This window comes from Phyllostomus hastatus, unplaced genomic scaffold (assembly GCF_019186645.2).
Source record: "Phyllostomus hastatus isolate PE091 unplaced genomic scaffold, TTU_PhHast_1.1 phas_contig_148, whole genome shotgun sequence".
Taxonomy (NCBI): Eukaryota; Metazoa; Chordata; class Mammalia; order Chiroptera; family Phyllostomidae; genus Phyllostomus; species Phyllostomus hastatus.
Genome location: NW_025333607.1, coordinates 6,482,068 through 6,503,656, shown reverse-complemented (window position 1 = coordinate 6,503,656; position 21,589 = coordinate 6,482,068). Strand labels below are relative to the sequence as shown.

Here is a 21,589-nt window from a genome sequence, read left to right as displayed (position 1 = left end):
CTGTTAAAGGTGAGATCATATGGTATTTGTCTTTCACTGCCTGGCTTGTTTCGCTTAGCATAATGCTTTCCAGCTCCATCCAAGCTATTGCAAAGGGTAGGAGCTCCTTCTTTCTTTCTGCTGCATAGAATTTCACTGTGTAAATGTACCCTAGTTTTTTGATCCATTCATTTACTGATGGGCATCTAGGTTGCTTCCAGCATCTAGCTATTGTAAATTGTGCTGCTATGAACATTGGGATGCATAGGTTCTTTTGTATTGGTGTTTTAGTATTCTTAGGATATAATCCTAGCAGTGGAATTGCTGGGTCAAAAGGCAGATCCATTTTTAGTTTTCTGAGGAAGTTCCATACTGCTTTCCATGGTGGTTGTACCAGTCTGCAGTCCCACCAACAGTGCACTAGGGTCCCCTTTTCTCTACAACCTCTCTAACACTTGTTTTTTGTTGCTTTGTTTATGATGGCCATTCTGACCGGTGTGAAGTGGTATCTCATTGCGGTTTTAATTTGCATCTCTCTGATAGCTAGCGATATTGAACATCGTTTCATGTGTCTTTGGATTTTCTGTATGTCCCCCTTGGAGAAATGTCTGTTCAAGTCCTTTGCTCATTTTTTTAATTGGGTTGCTTGTCTTCTTAGAATGGAGTCGTATAAGTTCTTTATATATTTTGGAGATTAAACCCTTGCCTGAGGTATCATTGGCAAATATGTTTTCCCATACAGTTGGTTCTCTTTTTCACTTTCTTAACATATTCTTCATGCACAAAAGTTTTTATTTTGATCATATTCAACTTATGTATTGTTTTCTGTGCTTTTTTGGTGACCTTTCTAATAAATCATTGACTAACCCGAGGTCACACGGATTTCCACCCCTGTTTTCGTCTAAGAGCCTTACAGCTCCAGCACTTACGTGTGAGTCACGATCCATTTCGAGTTGCACTTCTGTATGTGGTGTGAGGTTGGTGTCCAGACTCGTCCCTTTGCCTGTCGACACTCCCAGCAGCACCATTCATTGAAAAGACCAAATCTTAGCATTCGTCACAACAGGGGTGGCCCTCGAGGGCATCATGCTAAGTGTAACAAGTTAAACAGAGACGGACAGACACCTTGTGACCTCAGCTGTACATGGGGTCTACACAGCACCACCGGAAACCAGGCACATCGGTGCAGAGAGCAGGGCAGTGGTTGGTGGCGGGTGGGGAGAAATGGGGGCAGGGGTTCGAATCTTAATGAGGTAGATCCATCCAGGGGCCGTGGGGACAGCCCGGTGACAGTTAGTGATACTGTGTTGTGCAGTCGAAGGTTTCTGAGGGAGCGCATTAAGATCTGGTCACAAGAAGGAATCTCTGCATGGCGTGAATGTTCACACTTACCCTGCTGATGGTTTCCCGGCATATGCAAACACTGAATCGTTACGTTGTGCACCTGAGTCAATATGATGATATGTGTCAATTATGTCTCAATTTTAAAAGGTAATTCATATTTTAAAGAGAGAGACCAAAAAAAATCTGAATCACAATGTTAAATAGTGAAAAAAAATAGTGTTTAACTGCAGATTATCAGAGTGTGGGTGATTTTTTTAATCTGTTATACAGTTACTTCTTTGAAAGTTTTACATTGGACATTTATTACTTTTAAAATTAAGGGGGGCAGCTGTTTCTATTTTGAGAAGAGCCCATTTAAACTGCCTAATAAAAAGTAAAATAAAGTCCCATGTGAGATTTAGGCAGCAGGGGAGAGTGCTTTGGGCCAGGGCCCCCCCACTTCCCCACCCGGCACCTTCAGAAGGTCCACAGGCACCCCACACCGCCCTGTGCACGCAGAGAACTTTCCCCAAAGCCTCACCACCTATGGAGTGAGCAGGCAGCGTTCCCATCTAGTGCTTTCTCTCACTTTGCTTTTGCACACCAAGTGTATATCGTTGCAGCAACTTTTGCTTTCCTGGTCTTATTTTTAGGACGACTTCAACGTCGACCACTTTGTGTCTGACTGTCGGAAGCATGTCCAGCTGGAGGAGCTGAGGGATGACCTGGAGCTCTACTACAAGCTTCTTAAGACGGCCATGGTGGAACTCATCAACAAGGACTATGCGGACTTTGTCAACCTTTCCACGAACTTGGTAACCCTTAACCCCGCACTTCTGCCCCATTGACGCAGGTGCACCCGCGTTGTCCTCCTCTGCCCAGGGTCGTTCTTCCGAGTGCCGAGTCCTTCCAGAGCCTTTCAGTTGACCTTCCCCCTCAGAAACCTAAAGAGATTGCTCATCTCATTAATTAACAAAAGAGCTAAACTTTCTTGGTGTACATTTTTGGTTTTTCTCATTTAAGACTGTTCTAGCTTATTTTTAAATTAGTTACTAAGGATAGCTCTATGTATATATAATATGTAAGTTATATACATACATACATACATAAGTAAATATGTAAATAAAGGATAATAATACTATCAAAACAGTTGTTTTTGCTAGTTGCCAAGTGACTGCCATGACGTCTCACTGGTTGAGGCTGATTTGCAAGAATAAGCACCAGCTATTCTGAAGGAAGCGTGTCGTTCACTCTCCGGCAGTGTGCTGGCTAGAGCCCGGGTGAGGGGACCTTGGCCACTGTCGCTCTGCGGGGGGGCTCGGTTTTATAGAGATCTGAGAATGGTTCGTAATGGACCTACGAGTTGTTTGTAAAAGTCGCTCGGGAACGCTTATGTTTTAATACTTGCGAAGGTGTTGTCTTGTTCATATTTTATTTTGTTTTTAAATCTGTTTGTGTAAAGAAGTACAGAAAGTACTTATCTCCATGGGAATTTCAGGAAGCATTAAAATTAATGAGCCATGTTTGCTTTGAGAACTCTACCGCTAAGATGAATGTGGTAGATGTGAACTAGAAACTCAAAATATTTTATATCCCATTTATTTAGTTTAGATTTTTCTCAAAGTTTGTAATCACGTTTAGGGGAAATGGAACCCATCCGACAGACTTTGACATCAACTGGTCAACTGGTGTTCACCGCCTGTTACAATTTTCCCAAATCATTTAAAATTTCATCCAAAGGCAAACTGTGCCTAAGGAAACTTTCATTTATTATGACTTCCCTTATTTTATTGTTTCATGTATACCAACAGGTTTTTTTCATATTCTGGGAGCAATATTGATGGCAAAATAGCATGTGTATTTAGCTAGTTGCTCAGCAGCACGTGGTTACGCAGAAGAGTAACCTACAGCCAGTACTGTTCTGATCACTGAACAGATGCGTCGCTGTCACTGCTGGCTCTGACGTGTTTGTGCCAACGTGGTTTTGCCCGCAGGTTGGCATGGACAAAGCCCTCAACCAGCTCTCCGTGCCTTTGGGACAGCTGCGGGAAGAAGTTCTGGTAAGTCTCCCACAGAGCGTGTGGTGTCTGAGTGCCTTCTCCAGGAGCTCCCTGTGTCCAGTAGGCGGGGGTGGCTCGGTGGTCCGTGACTAGCACGCGCCTTCAGGAAAGGTGGAGATGATTCTCTGCTTTTTGCTTGTAATATTGCAAGCTAAAAGCCTGTTCGGTTTGGAGATGACAGATTCTCAGAGTAGACAGCTTTGAAGTGTCGGCGTAGAGCAAGAAGGCTCCTTCAGAATTCAGCTTGTGCCTGCTACCTCACTGGTATGTGAGTAGCCTCCAACTTACCAGTGGCTTATGTTTTTAAAATTTGCAACAGTTTTACAAGTGCTCTCCCAGGCGGTGTTTTACATGTGGAAGTGCCTCCAGACCAGTCCCCAGGAGCCGTTCACCATTTAGTTTAACTGAAGGGTAATGTCAGTACAGTGCGTACTGAGTAAATGTCACATTTTACTGCTCCTCTGAGAAAGTCTCTGCCAGGGAAATCGGACCCCCCACCCCCTGGCCTCTGAGTCACTGGGCGCAGGGACTGCATCAGGAGGAAGGGTGGAGGGGACTTCGGGCGTCACTTCCAGCAGAAAGCTGTGCCGCCTTGTCCTGTCCCGACCCTCCTCCTACCCCACCCCACCCCAGTCCCAGTCGGGCCCCCGGCCTTCCAGCTCCCGTAGCTCTGAAGCACTCTGTTACGTCTGCTGCACCCACTGTCACTGCCTGTGTGTGGCACTACCTCGGACCAGACCAGCTTGAATCACCCTGTGCACCAGCCCCTCAGACAGAGCTGAAGAAATGCACAATAACAGCCGTCAGTGCTGGGAAGTTCACAGGACGGGTAGGCAGGAAAGAATTCAGACAGGGGATGTTTCTGGAGCTGTGCCTTGAAGTAGCAACTGTTCTGGGATGTTTAGCTCTTGTTTGAATTTTGCAAAAGCTCCTTAAATGCTTTTCCTTGGAATGGAAGTGGTGTTAACTGGATTCCACATCCACCCCTGCATGGCTCTCCTGCCATCTTTGTGGTGCCCTCTGCCCCCAGCCTCCTGGCTGTGCAGCCTCTGCTAACCTTGGACTCCTCCCTAAGCACTCTCCCTGAGGCAGATGCGCTCAGACCCGGTGGGCTGCTGGCTCTCACACTTGCAGGTGCAGGCGCTGTGCCGTGGGCCACCTGCCAGCGCTGAGGCCCCGCCCTGCCCTCCCTCTATTCATGGCCTCTTGCCTGTCTCCCGGTCAGCCACGGACTGCCCCACCCGCACCCCCTCCACCTTAAGCTCAGCTCCTGAAATGGCTGGGCGATCCTGAGGTCACTGAGGGGTGCGTGTCTGTCCTGTTCGTCATTGCGTCCTCTCTGGCTGCCACCGTAGCTGGCAGTCAGTAGGTATTTTAGAATGTTTAGTGAATGAATGAATCCACCATTCGACAGAATCTTTGTGAGTTGTCCAGTTTATTCTCATTGTTTTTCTTACCTTTATCTTGGACCTAATTCCTAGTTATCTCATGCTTGGTTAAATTCATTAGCTCCTGGGCATCTTTCTCCACCTGTGACCTCCCCCTTTTCCTGGCCAGTCTCTTCCTCCTTCCCAGTATTCCCCAAACAACATTCCATCATGATCCGTTAGCACTTGAGAACTCTTCAGTTCTCTGAAAATGTGCAGAATCTGTCTAGAGACCTCATCTTGTCTAAGTGAAGTGTCCTGAATAACCCCTCCCTCGTTATTTCTGCTGCTCTCCACAGTGAGGCCGACAGCGCACCCAGGCATCGTCCTCACTGCCCCGAACACGTCATACTCAGTTGTGTCTTTCCACCTTTTGTCTCTGAGAGTCGCCTCTCCGCCCGAGTCAGCCTGCACCCTTGTTAGAATCGAACCTGAGCCCCACCCCCAATGCCGCGCCCTTCTGGGCTTTTAACTCAGACCCTCCTTCCTCTGCCCTGACCATGTGAGACTCTCAGTGTATATGCACTGTTATTCTTTCGGCCATCACCCTGCGAGACCTTGGCTTTGTATGTCATTTTGTCCCAAAATCAGCAGCAGTTGTGTCTGAGCCTTTGTGTTTTTATCAATCTCTATGATACCGGCCTGTAGATACTGGAGCTGAATTAAAGATGGAAATGCACTTCTGAAGAACTGAACTGAATGTGTGAATTTCATGATGTTGCCAAACACTTTCCACAGCACACCCTCTTTATTTTTTTGAAGAGTCTCCGGTCATCTATCAGTGAAGGAATCCAAGCAGTAGATGAACGGGTGTCTAAACAAGAGGACATTCGGGAGAAAAAGGTACATGGAAGCCGCGTGCTGTTAGAGCGAGCACTCATGGTGGCCCTCGGAGCTAAGGCCCTCCCACGAGTGTGGGACCTGGGTAACCCTCCGGTTCCTCTGCTGAGAGGAGACGGGAGAGGAGACGGGCAGTATCGCTTATCTGGAGGGGTTAGTAACCGAGCCAGGCTAGTGAGGGGCAGGGCCAGAGCAGTGGCCCTGGTCTCCTCACTCCTGGGATGTTTACACAGGGGTATGGTAAAGACATGAATTCTTTTAAAGACAACAAATAGTATTCTTATGCTTTAATGTACTTGTGGTAGCATTAACATTTTTAAAGAAAACTGTAGATTTCATAGGCTGCATGCCTGTGCATATTTTTCATTACTGTGAAATTGTTTTTTTCCCAAAGTTCTTTTACAATTATATTGTATTGCATTGCATTGCATTGTATTGTATAGTATTATAATGTCATATATGTATTTAAAATGATAAGACAGAATTTCAGAGGTACCCAAGGGGAGATAAATGAAAATACCTCATTTCTCCGTAACGAGAAGGAGTAATAACTGACGTCGGTGAAGCAGTTGACCGTGTAGGAGGCGCACACGTTTCCTGCACTCCTGCGGAGAAGGCGTCCGTACTTCGGAGGCCGGGGGGAGCGGGGTCTCTGCAGCAGGCCCTCCAGAGTTGTGCTGCGGGTCCGCTGTGTCAGAGAACCTCGGCCTGGTGCTCTGTTCCACCACGTGTGGCACTTCTTTGGTTTCCTTCCTTCAAATAACCCTCTTCATGCACAGCCTTTACTTTCCAGTGGCCTGTGTTTTCATTCTAGTTTCTGATTCATTTATCATCATAATGTTACAGTAGCAGAGTTGGGATTAGGGTTCAAGACTCCTGACTGTAGCCCAGTGCTCTTGGTGTTTTCTAGACTACTTGTTAACATATTTTTTTTAAATCAAGGAGAGAAGCCTATCACAGAGACCTTCTGTTTAATTCTTTAAGTGTCCTCTGAGCTTTGGTCTAAAGATTGGAGAAGGAAGTGCATTCTGGAAAGGATTATCAGCCTCATGAGAGCAGTGAATTTTTCTTGTTTTGTTCACTCAGGTCCCCACTGTCTAGAAGAATCTCTGTTCAAAATAGGTGGTCAGCAGCCGTTTGTTATATGAATGACCTTGTATCTTTTTGTCCTTTTAAGGATGAGAGTTTTTGTAATGTTCCTCAACCTCTTTGATAGGATTTGTAGTGTGATAATGTATTTAATGAATTGATACATTAAAACATGATAAATGTAGTACCAATAGAGAGGTTCATTTAAGATAGGTAAAAGAAGAAGGAATAAGAGTACAGAATATGAGAAAGCAAAAAGTCCAATTTCTTTTTATAAAGTTGCAATGGAATATTGAAATGCACTTGTTGTAGAAAGCCAAAATTAAGATTTGCATTCTTAGGAATTCAGTGTTACATAGATATTCAAAATGTAGGATGCTCCAAATGTTCTAAGTCAACTTTTAGGTTTGTATTTTTCTGCATTTAGTTAAAGGAAATCAGATAATTAAGAGTAAACATCATAACTTTTTTTGCTTAATTTTAATATAGATGTGTGTGTTGAGACTTATACAAGTTATTCGATCAGTTGAGAAAATTGAAAAGATCTTAAATTCTCAAAGTTCTAAAGAAACATCTGCACTGGAAGAACGCAGGTAAGGTTTTTTTTTTTTTTTTTTTTTTTACTAAATAGCACATAGATTAATACCTCACACTTAGGCTATTTTCTTTCTTCTTCTTCTTCTTCTTCTTCTTCTTCTTCTTCTTCTTTAGTTAGAACTCATTTCTGAAAAAGGCGACAATCCAAGTCATTGGCGTAAGTGTCTTTGAGTGTCGCTCAGGAAGAGCAGAGTGAGGTTACAGCTTCACGCAGTGGTGAAGTTAGAGCGCGTCGTTACGAACCTCTGTGGTTCTAGGCCGCATCCCGACCTCTCAGGGAAGCAGCAGCAGTGTGCTGTCGGGGCCAGTTTTTGTGTTTGGCATTGCCCCACCCAAGGTCTGGCAGCATCCTCATTGATCTTCAGGGTGTGGAATAGCTCTCATCTTTCTTTGATCCTTTTTTTAAACATGCCCAGAGCACGACCATTGGTGTCCCTGGACCAGCACAGTGTCATTAAGAAGCAGTATGAGACACACTCAGTTGAAAGTTGTAGTCAGGAAAGAAAAGGCTTATGAAATGGGAAAAAGGTGACCATTTCCTTGGCCACAGTGTGACTGTCTTACCCCCTTCTGGCCTGAGTTTTGAGTCGGCCTGGTAGACGAGTGGCTGGGAAGTGAGCTGAGTGGGTCGTGGCGGCCGCAGTGGGACAAGCCGTGGCCTCGTGGGCAGAGCACGGGCTTCTGCTGTCCTGCCAGCCGGGCAGGCCAGTCGGGGCCCTTCCCCTTCTCACCTGTGACGAAGGCTGATCGCGACTCCACGCACAGGCGTGTCCGGCAGTTGCTGAGATTCTGTAGGCCAGCCCCTGGCATAGACCGAGCAGTAGCCTTAACACGGGTCTCAGTCGGGTCTGACGTGAGCTGTTCTGAAGGTCGCAGTGACAGCACTGGCGTTCTTTATGTTAATCACATTAGCTTAAGTAACACTGGGTCATCTGCTGCAGAACCAGCCCCACCCGAGTTGAATACTATAGTTCAAAGTCTTGGTCGTGCCATAAAGACATGTTGGGTTTCTTCTCGAAATCTGAGACTTGGGAGGGCCTTAGAGACAACATGCTCCATATGCCTGGTTATGTAGATTAAGAAACGAGGCATCCAAAAGGGAAGTGAGTCTCATGTCCCGGGCCTCTGCTTCCCTTCATCACCACGCTGTGCAGCGGAGTGGTCAGTGCCTGTCACGTGTGTGCCTTTGCCCTGCACCTGTGCCCCTGCCCTCCCAGCCCCGGTCCGCACTCGTCAGTCTCCGCCCGAGTCCGTTCCGGCCAGCCCAGGGCGTCTGCAGCCTTGCTGCTCGGCCTCCCCGTCGCACCGACAGCTCTTCGCAGCGGTGTCCTCCCTCAGGACCGCGGGACCTGCCTCCCCAGCCCCGGCCCCTCTCTGCCTTCCCACCCTGTCCCTCTGATAGGGAGACTTCAGTGATCCCCACTCCGCTAACACTGCGCCCTCACAGCATCCCGTCCCTGGCACGGTGGACACGGTGCTATTCCTGGCTCAGAACTGCCTTTGAGGGCCTTTTCTTTGACTCCGGTGCACAGCTCGGAGCTGCAGAGAGGGAAAACCGGGTCAGTGTGAGCAAGTAGTGAATACAGCACGCCCGGTAGGCCATGAAATGAAAGTTCAGATAATCCGTAACTGATAAACCCACGTCAGGTCATTCGGGAACGAGTTAAGAACTGACCTTTTGTGTCGGTCCTGCTGAGCGGTTCCTGTCCCTCCGGACTAGCTGGGCGCTGCCGGTCGGTCTCACGTGGCATTTCGTGTTTCCTCATGCTACCCGCTTCTTCCCCCACTGACCGGTCGGTCACCATCAGGTACAGGATGCCTCCGAAAAGCCCAGTGGGTGCTTCAGTGCCTTTATGTTTTTCTCCTTTTGCTATTTCACTTCCTCTTGAGTGGCGCTGAGGCTTCGTAATGTGTTTTAGCAGAAAGAAGGGCATTTATTAAACTTGGTGGGAGATACACAGTGAATGTGTCCTCGCCTAGGACATAGGATATAAACCTAATGCTCTCTCAGCCATTTTGTAAATGTCAGTTTAAAGGAAGCTGTTTTGCGATATTTCATTTATTGCTGCCAGAGGGCCAGTTGTATTTTCTGGAGGAGACAACGGTATTTGGTATTTGAGAGGCGTCAGAGATATTTGAGAAAAGGTGTGAACAACAGGGCAGGCCAGGGAGAGAGAAGGAGGAGACAGGTCAGCAGGCCGTGACTGGGAGAGCCTGGAGAAGGCGGTGGGAGCGGGTGGGAGCGCCCTCACTGACCTCGTCCAGCTCCCGCTCCCTGTCCAGGCCCCTGGGCCGGCAGCCAGGCAGCGTCAGTGGTCTGGGGCACTTCCCTGCTGCAGCTGCACTGGGCCGTACGGGCGGCCCATAGTGAGAATCGACGGCATGGAGGGTGCTCGGCTTCTCCCCCTCCCTCCCCACCCCCGCCCGCCCCCGGGCACTGGGCAGAGGGCGCAGAATCACTCTGGAGAACGCTGTAACAGTGGGTGCGCGCGATGCTATTGCTCATCACGTGATGTGTTCTCCTGGAAACTAATACACTTCGGGAATTAAATTTCTGTCACTGTCTCTGCTAGCCCACTTTTGACGGGACAGATTTTGGAGAGAATTGCTACAGAATTCAACCAGTTACAGTTTCACGCTGTGCAAAGCAAAGGCATGCCTCTTCTGGACAAAGTAAGACCGGTAAGTGTTGTTTTAGATTTTCACAATCGGGTATTTAGGACTTTGCTAAATAATGTTGGTTTAACCTAGTAATGCCCCTGGTAGTAGTTGGTCTACAAGATTTTGAAGCCAGCTTTGAGTGTTTGCATTTAGTTTTTGTGTTTTGGACCCTTGCTTCTTCCTACATGTCATGCGTCACAGATTTTTGTGTAAAGACGCAGGCGTGTTCTCTGAATTGTAAGAGTAAAATTGACTCTGAAATTCATGTAACTCGACACACTATATGATGTAGCCAGAGTTAATTTCTCCACGGCTCTTAACTGGGCTTTAAAGTCGTACGTTTGTCAGATTTACTCTGTAGCCTAAGAGGAAAATAACTTTTTTCTAGTTCTGTAATTCTGTCTAAATTCTCTTTGATGATGCAAAGGTTTACTTATAAAGAGACTGTGGGGAGGAGGAGAAACGCACTGTTATTCTTCAAGAAATGTCGATATTTAGCCCTGGCTGGCGTAGCTCAGTGGATTGAGCTTGGGCTGCAAACCAAAGTGTCCCAGGTTCGATTCCCAGCCAGGGTACATGCCTGGGTTGCGGGCCATAACCCCCAGCAACCGCACATTGATGTTTCTCTCTCTCTATCTCCCTCCCCTCTCTAAAAATAAATAAATAAAATCTTTAAAAAAAAAAAAAGAAATGTCGATATTTTAGTTTTGCGTGCATTTTGTTCTGTGAGAATAGAAGACCCGTGACGCACGCGTCTGAGATTTCAGGAGCTGGTGCAGTGGGAGCTTTCCCTTGTCTTCTCTCGCGCAGCGGATCGCCGGCATCACGGCCACGCTGCAGCAGTCCCTGGAGGGCCTCCTGCTGGAGGGGCTGCAGGCTGCCGACGTGGACATCGTGCGGCACTGCCTGCGGACCTACGCCACCATCGACAAGACCCGGGACGCCGAGGCGCTGGTCGGCCAGGTGCTGGTGAAACCGTACGTGGATCAGGTAGGTCTGTGCCTGTCGGACCTGGTCCCCCAGACACCCCCAGACCGTCGGTCTGTCTCCCGCACCGCACCGGGTTGGGGGGGGGGGGTTGCTGACCAGAGCCCCTCCTGTAAAGGGCCCGAGTCCACTGCAGTGTCGGCTGTGAGAGGGAGGCCTGGTGGGTTACCATCAGCATGCCGGCGCTCAGGCTCTCTCTCTCGTGTTTCCGAATGATGCCGCAGCCCAGGGGCTGTCTCCAGTTAGAGGGCGGGCTCTGGCCTGGGACGGAGGTGTGTTTGGAAACATTTTTTGGTCAGTTTTATAGTTTGTAAACTTCAGTGAAGTTGTTAAAAAGCATTTTTAACTACTGGTCTCGTGGGTAGAGTAGAACACACAGCAGATGGCGATGCTGCCGTGCGCATGCGTGGTGGAGGAGCACGCAGAGAATTCTGGGAGCGTGGAAACTGGGTTTGGGCCCAAGTCTTTGAAACTACGGAGGAGTTGGCCGGGCCAGAAAGGGGGAAGGGAGGGAACAATCAGACATGAAGGGCTGTTACGGGCAAATTGCTGAGTAAGACCTTGAATCCCGAACTTGGCCGCACAGTGTCCCTCACCTGTTAGATACAGTGGAGATGTAGGAAGTGCGTACATTCTGCTGTTGAGCAGCCAGAAATAGATTGTACCACATGAAGTGGCCAGCACTCAACAGCTGTCCCACGTGCAGAAATGTCAGCTTCAGGTGGCGCACACTGATCCAAGTCCCAAAGCCCATGTCCAGCTTGTACAGACTGCCCTCCGGTCCCCTGTCCATCTGGTAGGAGAGTTCTTTCTGTCTGGCAAGTGCAGAGCTGCTGTCACCGTGATTTCAGGATAAAAGTCTTCACCTTTAAACTGGGAATAGTGCATCCCGTTGGAAACGAAATTCAAGAATTGATTTCAGTCACCGTTAGGGTCACTGAAAACTGTGACCTGTCAGTTGCATCACATTGTGTTTCACAGGCACCCCGATGAGGGTGGGAAAGACGATGACCTATAACTCATCAATGCGTGAAAATATTTGTTACTGATTTTTGCCTCTGTTTTTCATTGAACCGAGTCTGATGTGCCAAATGAAAGAAACGTGAAGTTTCAGTGGCATATTGAGTAAAACACGGCCACATTTTTTATTTTATTTAAATTAGTATGCTTATCATCTTGTTCACCCCTTGACTCTAAACCTTACCCCCCAAAATAAAATAATAAAGTGAAATAAAATGGATTATCTTTCATCTTTCTCTGTCTCCCCCTTCCCCTAAGCTGAGTGATGGTAGAAGAGAAGGCCAAGGTCAGGGCAGGAAGAAGTTGCTGTCGCTTACATCCCAGCTCAGAGGGAAAGCAGAAGGACGTGCCTGGGTTTTTCAGCCTCAGGCCAGTCTCTGTCACCCAGCTTCTGTCTCCACAGGGTCAGACCTGCATGCCCTCGTCCTGGGGACTAGTTTTGGGTGCAGCTGTTATTTACCTGCTGGTTAGAAAACACGTCAGCTGGGGAGGAGGGTGGGTCTTCTTTATTCTCTGAAGTATAGAGTTCATACCTCTCCTTTAGATGCTTTTCCTTTCAACATTATCCCTTTTACCAGGTGATTACAGAGCAGATTGTGGAGTCTCATCCAAATGGCCTTCAGATCATGTATAACAAACTCCTGGAGTTCGTCCCTCACCACTGCCGCCTTCTGCGAGAAGTCACAGGCGGAGCCATCTCAAGGTACTTGGCTGTTGTGTCTGAGCGCACCTCGCTCTCGTGGTGGCCCCTGCCAGCTGTAGTGCACGGCTGCTGTGAGCCCATGTGGGCCAGCTGGGTCCGGGGACACTGCAGTGAAGCGAGTGTCGCAGTAAAGCAAGTCACAGGTCAATTTTTTCGTTTCCCAGTGCATCTAAAAGTTATGTCACACTATCCTGTAGTTTGTTAAGTGTGCACTGGCCTTATTTCTAAAATAAACAATGTATCTACCTTAATTGAAAAATACTTCATAGCTAAACAATGCTAACCACCATCTGAGCCTACAGCAAGCCTTAACCTTTTGGGTGAATGGTCTTGCCTTCAATTTGTAAAAAACATGAAGCGAAGTGGAGTACAACAGAACACCTGTGGCTGAGGTCGGTCTTGTCTCTAGGTCACTGTTACCACGGTGCGGGGAGGCGGGCATCCTGAGCCTCGTTCCACAGATGAGAAACTAGAGGGATGCAGCTCAGATGGAGGGTTGCACCACCTCTCTGAATGCAGAGTCCAGACCCTTCCCTTCTCTGCCCTCTCCTGCATCAGTTTGAAATCAGTATTGGTTTCTCTCTGTTGGTCTAATGTCATATTCTGTCTAGCAGTGCTAGTCCAGTTAAATTCAACACGTTTTATGCTGTTGTGGTTAAGTTGTTTTCAGTTTTTCCTCCTCCTTTTATTTCATTTCCATGACTTCCCAGTTCTGTGTCATAAATAGCTCTTCACTTTTGATTAGCGCTGCTGCCGCAGGCGAGGCCTCTGCCCTCCTGTCTCCAGAGTAACAGGATCTCCCCAGTGGTCTCCCTGCCTCCACCCTCTTCTCCCAGTCCAGCCTCTGTCTCTCACATCCCCCCAGATTTCTGAGATTCATGTGCTCTGCCGTCTTCGTAAGTCGTTAGTGGCTTCTCATTGCTTGTTGATGCGGCATCGAGCATCCTCTACACTCTGGCCCCGCGTACCTCCACTGGAGAGCTCTCCGCAGCAGGACTCTCCCCGCACCACCTGGTCTCTGTCCACACGGTGGCATTGCCCTTCCCTGACACTCCCTGTGTCCTGTACCTCTGTGGTTTTCCTCCTGTCCCTTGCCACAATACGCTCCAGCTCAGATACTACTTCCTTCAAGAGCCCACCTTTTGTCCTGATCTCCAGCATTGACTTCATCCTCTGGATTCCTTTACCTGTCACCTTCACTGCTGTTGCAGACTAGTTTCCTGTCACTTTCACTGGACTAGTTTCCTGTCACTTTCACTGGACTAGTTTCCTGTCACTTTCACTGCTGTTGGGACTAGTTTCCTGTCACTTTTACTGCTGTTGAGGACTAGTTTCTTTTCACTTTCACTGCTGTTGGGACTAGTTTCCTGTCACTTTCACTGGACTAGTTTCCTGTCACTTTCAGTGCTGTTGTGGACTAGTTTCCTGTCACTTTCACTGCTGTTGGGACCAGTTTCCTGTCACTTTCACTGCTGTTGGGACTAGTTTCCTGTCACTTTTACTGCTGTTGAGGACTGGTTTCTTTTCACTTTCACTGCTGTTGGGACTAGTTTCCTGTCACTTTCACTGGACTAGTTTCCTGTCACTTTCACTGGACTAGTTTCCTGTCACTTTCACTGGACTAGTTTCCTGTCACTTTCAGTGCTGTTGTGGACTAGTTTCCTGTCACTTTCACTGGACTAGTTTCCTGTCACCTTCACTGCTGTTGGAACTAGTTTCCATCTTTGCATATGCTCATCTTCTGCACTGTACAACATTTGCAAAGAACCCAGTTCTTTATTTTCAGCATTAAAAAGGCAAGAAAGGTCTTCGTCTTCATGGAGTAAGCAATATAATTGGTCTCGAATTTTTGTTCTTTAAAGACAAAAGAAGCTGGGGTGATAAATACACTGCTTGACCTTCGAAGTACTCTCCCTGTTTTCACTGCATGATTTCTGATGAAACCTGATTTTGCCACTTTTGTTTAGTGATCATTTGGATTTGGGGGTAAGAATTTAGGGAAAGTTACAATGTAAAATGAAAGAAGCCACAGTTATGAGATAGCGGGTCATTAGATTGGATGAGGCTGGTCTTGTTCCTGAAATTTCAAGTGTTAAAACTTGTAGGTTCTTATGCACAGTTGTCAGCGTGGTAGAATTCACGGGGAAACCTCAGAAATGTGAGGAATTGGATGGTACTTCGGTAGGTGATCTTCCTTTGCTTCGGGCCCCATCACCGTGCTCCCCTTGGCCTTCCTTTGCTCACCTCCTGCCTTTAAGTTTCGAATGCTTCGCGTTTCCCTTTTTCCTGCATCATCCTCAATGCCCTTTGTAACTGGCAATGCCAGCGATGTTCCGCTTTATCTTCCAAACAGTATGGATTGGCTTTTCTATGTTCTAATTGGCCGTCTGTTTCCATTGTTGATCTTGCAGGTTTCCGTTTTCTCTTTGGGGCTTTAATTAGTATTGACTTTGAGTATGAGACCTTGTCATTTAATAGTGCTTATATTATGTGCATCTGTAGTTTTAATATCCTCAATTTTATTCTTCCGTTGACCAGATACCTGAATAGATCTGGTTCTTTCATGATTAAAAATATATCACGGGGTATGTGCAACCTGGCAGTGGGGTCTTTCTTGCCCTCTTGGCTCTGCTCCAGCCCCACCAGCAATTCCTTATCAATACTTAACTGCAGTCAGATTGTTCGGTAGCTTCCTGGGCAGTTAAGCACACCTTTCTTGATGCTTTGTCTTGTTTGAAAATTATGAAAACTTTTTTCTGTTTGTTTTTAATGCATATCAGAATGTTAAGCCCCAGTTTGATCTTGATAATTTGACGATTTAGCTACAAAAGTCTCCGTTTTGCTAAAATAAGACCTCATATTGACTTGCTGAACATTTTAAAAGAGAGTTATCTTAGAGCATGTTACTCAACATACCACAATCAAAGTGGGTGGATCAGTGAGACTGTCTGCCTGGGAGATATTTATGGGTCTTGAAGTTCAAGAGAAACTTAAGGAATCTGCCTTTATTTATTTACTTAAGTATTTAATCATCACTAACACAGCACTTACTGTATGCTGGGTACCATGCTAAATGCATTATGAATATTCACCCATGGGATGGTCCTATGAGGTAGATATCGTTGCCATCTGCCTTTTCTAGTTGAAGAAACCAAAACATAGAGCAGTGGAATGACCCAAGCTTTGAACTCAGGTTCCCGGCCCCCAAGGACCTCCTTTTGTCTCGTCGTGGCCTCTCCTCAGCTTGTGAGTTAGAACCCACAGTCCAGCTGTTCGCTGAGGGATGCAGAATAAAGCATGCACGCACAAAAATACATTATATCAGGATTTTACAGGAAATAGTTGCAGAATTGTACAACTGGAGGTAAACTTAGAGATAGTTTAGTAACCACGGAGCTGTCAGTCATCGGTAAACTGGCGTGTTTGCAGCGCTGCAGGGCTCGGTGGTGTGCAGGTCGAATGCAGGGCCTGCTCGGTGTGCGGCTAGACTTCCCTGCTGAGGCGGAGGGGGGACATGGTGCCCCATTTTAGGGGAGAGCACTGTGCCCCGGCAGTTCAATGTGGCAGTTCTGCCCCATGCGTGACACCAACTCGCTCTGCTGTGTGATAGACTCAGGGGATGTGTCAGGTTCAAGCTGAGACCGAGTTCAAGGGGTGAAACAGAAATTTGGGAACCAAAACAAAGTAATTGACAGGGATTTTTTTGTTTGTTTTGTTTTGTTTTTAAGGATTGAAATGAGATTTAGGCTGAGGAACTTTTAGTAAAAGCACCACAGTGGAATTTTGTTCTTTGTAAGTGGGAGACCATGGTGTGTTTGACTGCAATTTTGTTCTTACCTTACAGTGAAAAAGGCAATACGGTTCCTGGATATGACTTTTTGGTGAATTCTGTCTGGCCAGAAATAGTACGAGGACTAGAAGAGAACTTGCCCTCACTCTTTAATCCTGGAGATCCTGATGCGTTTCACGAGGTACCTTTCCCTCCTTCTTGGCTCCGGAAGATGTTAATCTGAGGCTTTAGCATAATCGTGTTCTTTTCTGCACAGTCCTGCTGCTGTGACTGATTGAACATTGAAGCTGGAGTTGCTGAGTGAGCATTTATCTTGAAATGCACACATCGGTTTATCCATGTAACAGTCCCCAGTACTTTGGGGAGTGAGATTTTCTTTATTTTAGAATATGTAAAGAAGTCAGTGTAAATAGCTGTGACTAGATATGTGCAGTATTTTCTAAATTTTTAAAAAAAATTCTAGACTCATTAAAAGCTCATCTCTTTGCCATTGTTTTCCATGAAAACTTCAGTTTGCATGTTTCTACTGTATAATTTTGAAGGAAAACAAAAATTATTGCTTGGATTTTGAAATGTAGTATATAATCATCCTGTATAGTTTAAAAGACGAGGATGCCCTAGATTTAGTGACTTTTTTTAAAAAATCATGTTGTCATTTAAGGATTTCATGGTTTAGGTTTCAAAAGCGAGTTCGTGTGCTCACTTTTTGTTACGTTCCATTTTAAATAAAGCAGCACGTGGTCCACAGTGAAGAAGAGAGAGTCTCGGGCCGGCGGCCCAGGTTCCGGCCCAGCGCTCCTGCTCGCCAGCCTCCCGGGGCCTCTCTGCCTTCCACGTCCCTGGGCTGTGCTTTTTCATTCGGCGTGACAGTCTCTGTCTCTCAGTTAGGGGATTTACCACATTTACAGTGACCGTAACTGCTGATGCATGTGGGTCTTTGGACTTCCCGTTTGTCCCACTTTTCTTCCTTTTTCTTCCTCTTTTCTATCTTCCGTTCCCACCTTCTCTGAAATGTGGACTTGCGGGGATTTGTTTTTCTCCTGTATTCTGTGTTTCCCGCTGCTGATCTGGAAGTTCTGCCCGCTGTGTGTGTGTTAAGTAGCCTTAGCAGCTACAGGCTCGGAAGCGGACGGGTGTTCTCCAGCCTCTTGAACGGCACAGCAAGCAGAGCACTCGAACGCGGGTCGCCCCGTTTCACAGCGCGCGTTGTCGTGTCCAGGGTCTTGTTTCTCGTCTGAGCTCTTCGGCACGTTTCACGTCGTCTCATGTGGTCGCTGTCCCCTCGGAAGGGTCACTGCTTACCCCGCAAGGCTGCCGTTTCCTCTGCGTGCTGCTCCCTCCTGCACAGGGACCTGCCTCCTTGAGTCCTTTCTCTTCCTCCTGAAATTCACGCTAGAAGGCCTTTTAGCAAGGACCTGTTGATGATAAACTTCATTTTTATAATAAACCCTTAGTTTGTGTTTGCAAATAACCTTATTGCTTTCATGTTTGAAAAGTAGTTTTGCTGGTAATAGAATTCTCTGCGCTTTGAACATTGTCTTCTGACTTCTGTTATGAAATTAGCTGTTAACCTAATTTTTGTTTCTCTGTAGTTAATGCCTTTTTCTCTCTGGCTACTTTTAAAATCTCCTCTGTGACTTTGGCGTGCTGTTTCAGTATACTATGTCTAATGTGAGCTTTTTAAAATGTATTCTATGTGGGATTCATTTAGTTTCCTGAACCTGTAGATTGGTAGCTTTTATAAATTCTGGCACGTTTTTAGCCACTAGCTCTTCAGTTGTGCCTCTCTCCCATTCTTCTGTTATTTCCTTCTAGAATTCTTGATCAGACTTCTTCACTTTATCTTTGATGCTTTCCAAATGTATCGACACTCTTACATGTTTGATCTCTGTCTCTGTGCTGCAGTCTGAATAATTTCTCCGGACCGATTTTGTAGTTTACTAACTCCTTCAGTGGTGTTTAACCTGTTTTTTCATCTGGACGTCATTTCCAACCTTAATTATCCTAATGTTCACTTCTAGAAGGTCTGTGTGCTTCTTGTCCAACCTGCCTGGTGGATTTGGTTATTCTTAAAGTGTGGAGAGGCACAGGGTGAATGTGGGGTGAGGCTGCAGCCTAGGAGACTTCAAAACCAGAGAGGCAGCACGTCTGGAGCTTTACTGGCCCAGGAACGTCAGTTATCTGTTCTCGTGGCTGAGTGTCCTGTGCTTTAGTACGTTGACAACGATTTTGTGGTTCTAAAAGCAGGGTTTTTAAAAACAAGTACCGTAAGTGGGGTGAGACAGTGGCCGTCGGCGTTTGCGATGTAAGACCCGTTGCATTTTCCTGTTCTCCCCCGAGAATCACACTGACCGCTGGGCCAGGGGCTGTCCCAGCCCGGAGATGACGCTTTCTGGGAGAACTTTGACTTTGGAATTCTGAAGCAGGACTTAATGTTCGGGGGCATAGTGTCCAGCAAGCATCTGTCGATTTCTTTCAAGAAATGCTTTCAGCTTTAATGTGACATGCTTCCTGTGAAGAGGGAAATATTCTTGTCATCTCTTAGCATCCGTCACCTGCTGAGGTGGAGTGTCACCCCAAAAGAGACACCTGACACCTTTCTTTGCCTCCGCTCCACACACCTGACTGTGCTCAGGAGAGTCTATAACTGTCACTGGAAACTAGTGGACGGGAGTTTGAAATCTGCAGTGGTCACTGCACTAAAACGCCTGTGGAGGCGCAGACCTTAGCACGTGCAGGTGACGGTTCGGCAGGTTAGAATCGAGCCCCTCGTAACTGAGAAGAGCGTGGAAAGTCCCGCAGGGCTCCCCCAGAGCCCGGGGCCCTGGGGTCTAGCGCGCCCTTGACAGCAGCCCCAGTTTTCCCCGCTGACCGGAGCTCTGTTCCCTCTGTCTCCTCGCTCTGTCTTCGGGGAAACTCTCCAAGCCCCAGCAGAAGAGGAGGTGTCACCTGTAGAATGGGGGGTGGTGATGGTAGCCATTACCCTATGGGGCAGTGTTGTGGGTTAAGTTGATTTGTATGACTTGAAGCGCAGTGTGTAGTGGTAAAGGTTAAGTGGTGTTGCCGCTGCTCCGAGTGGTGCCATTAGATCCTCGGCGGTCGTGTGCTGTCTCCTCTGTCAAAGTGACGTGATTATCCACACAGTCTGAGTCTTCCGTGTTTGAAATTTTCGACTTCTCCTCCTCCTGGAGAGATGGTGAAAGTTACCCCACTCGATCTGCCACCTCGTCCAGTCGCAGTGGACGGGGTGAGGGGTGCCCTAGAATGTGAGCACTGTCCCTCGAAGAGCACGGGACGTAGAGCCCCTGGGTTTCCGAACAGACTTGCCACGAAAGACCTGGGGTGTGCCGCGCAGCCACCTGGCGTGCCGCCTGGTCTCAGAGTGGGCACCCTGAAGGACGAGCCCTTGAGGTCCCTGTCGGGGCTAGCAGCTGCGATTCTGTGTGTTGACCTTCTGTATCTCGATTACAGTTTTAGCATGTGCCCCCAATTCTGGTTAGTCTGCCTGCCCTGAAAATGCCCCCTGTTTGCTCCCGTTGTAGAAATACAGCATAAGCATGGACTTTGTGAGAACGTTTGAACGGCAGTGTGGATCCCAGGCCAGCGTCAGGAGGCTGAGGGCCCATCCTGCCTACCACAGCTTCAACAACAAGTGGAACCTGCCCGTGTATTTTCAGATAAGGTCAGTCATTTCTTCCCCTCCCACCTCTTCTCCAAAGTAGAATGTGAACACCAGGTGAGGACGTTGTTCCCGGTTAACCGCCTTTTCTTTGTGATCACCGCACAGTTCTTTGGGAAACAGAATTTAAGGTAGAAATTTACAGGAAATACCATGATTGCCAAAATGATGGCTTGCGTGACGAAAAGCTGGGATTCGTTTTCCAGAACGTGGATGGCTGAGAACACTGCACTCGGAATGCGCTGACTCTGGGCCCAGCCCCGCCCCCCGCGCTGTCTCCTGCATCGGGGCGGGGAGAGCGGGCGTCAGACAGCAGCGCATTCGCGCGTGCCGAGTTCCCCGGCTCACCACCCGCCTCGAGCAGCGGGCCTGTCCCTCATCCACTGTGTTTGCTCCTGCGTGGCGTTCTTCCCCTCGGGCGGGTGGTGGAAACCTAGTGTTAAGCATTTCTTGCAGCTGGGTCTGTGACCCGGCGTACGAGAATCCTCGTTATCTGGGCTTCCTGCACAGTCCTTGTGACACTGCTGTCCTCGTTGTGGACCCCGGTGCCCCTTTCCTCCAGATGTTGCTGACACGGTGGCGTGGCCCCCTGAACGACTGAGGAACTAACTGTATGATAAGCCCATAACCACGTTTGTTCCACTGGAAAAAAATGGATAATAGCCATTTTTGCAGATTTTTTTTCTTTCTTTGCAGATTCTTTTGAATGAGGTCATGTAAGTTCCTTGTAGAACGGCATTGATCAGACCATCTGAGTTGGAGTGCTCTTTAAAGTTTTTGGATGCTTTTGTTAATTATGATGCAGTCCTTTACCCCCGAGTTCTGAAGAAAAATTACAGAGAGGGGAGAATATTAAGAGTCAGGCCCCTTGATTATAATTGCTCACCATGACTGTGAATGCATGTGATCATCCTCGATAATGAAATCACAGTTTTCAGAATGTTGGTACGGTGCCCTTTCACGCACATACAACGCCCACTGTGTTTTCTGCTCCGTTTTCCTGGGTCACGTCGTCATGTAGCTTATCTTTTGGTAGGAAATTAAGGGTTTGTTCATCTAAGATAGTCGTGGACTGCACTGGAGATGTACCGCAGGCAGGGTCAAGCCGGGGTGAGGAGCCCCTGTGACCCGGGAGCAAAGGTGAGGGTGCCGAAGCCCCCTTTTGTAGACGACCGCAGTCGAGACGCAGTGTGTGGGCCTGGCCGTCTCTCTCATGGTCCAGGTTTGGAGTCAGGGTGCTCTCGCTGCCGCCCCAGCATGTCGCCCCTCTGCCGCCTGCAGACTCCCCTTTCCCAGCCGTGCCCCCCAGCCCCATGCTTAGTGACCCTGCCCTGTCTCCACTGCTGGGGCTCCCCCGGCTGCCCCAGCCCCGCACCCCGGGCTCTGCGGGCCGGGCCTGCGGGTCCTCTCAGAGCCAGAGACTGAGCCGCGAGG

At 47.8% G+C, this 21,589-nt stretch overlaps 1 protein-coding gene across 3 annotated transcripts in view; it reads left to right on the top strand.

Annotated features, from left to right (window-relative positions):
- The window catches only part of COG2 (component of oligomeric golgi complex 2), a 39,938-nt gene that overhangs the window by 6,630 nt on the left and 11,719 nt on the right, over window positions 1–21,589 (top strand). For 2 of the 3 annotated variants that reach the window (XM_045860644.1, XM_045860634.1), the window contains exons 2-10: window positions 1,956–2,117; window positions 3,297–3,362; window positions 5,552–5,632; window positions 7,208–7,311; window positions 9,889–9,997; window positions 10,787–10,966; window positions 12,562–12,686; window positions 16,531–16,657; window positions 20,019–20,158. In XM_045860644.1, the coding sequence (XP_045716600.1) occupies window positions 1,956–2,117; window positions 3,297–3,362; window positions 5,552–5,632; window positions 7,208–7,311; window positions 9,889–9,997; window positions 10,787–10,966; window positions 12,562–12,686; window positions 16,531–16,657; window positions 20,019–20,158 (1,094 nt within the window). Of the gene's footprint in view, window positions 1–1,955; window positions 2,118–3,296; window positions 3,363–5,437; window positions 5,633–7,207; window positions 7,312–9,888; window positions 9,998–10,786; window positions 10,967–12,561; window positions 12,687–16,530; window positions 16,658–20,018; window positions 20,159–21,589 lie in introns of those variants that run through there. The other variant, XM_045860650.1, reaches the window with a different exon arrangement.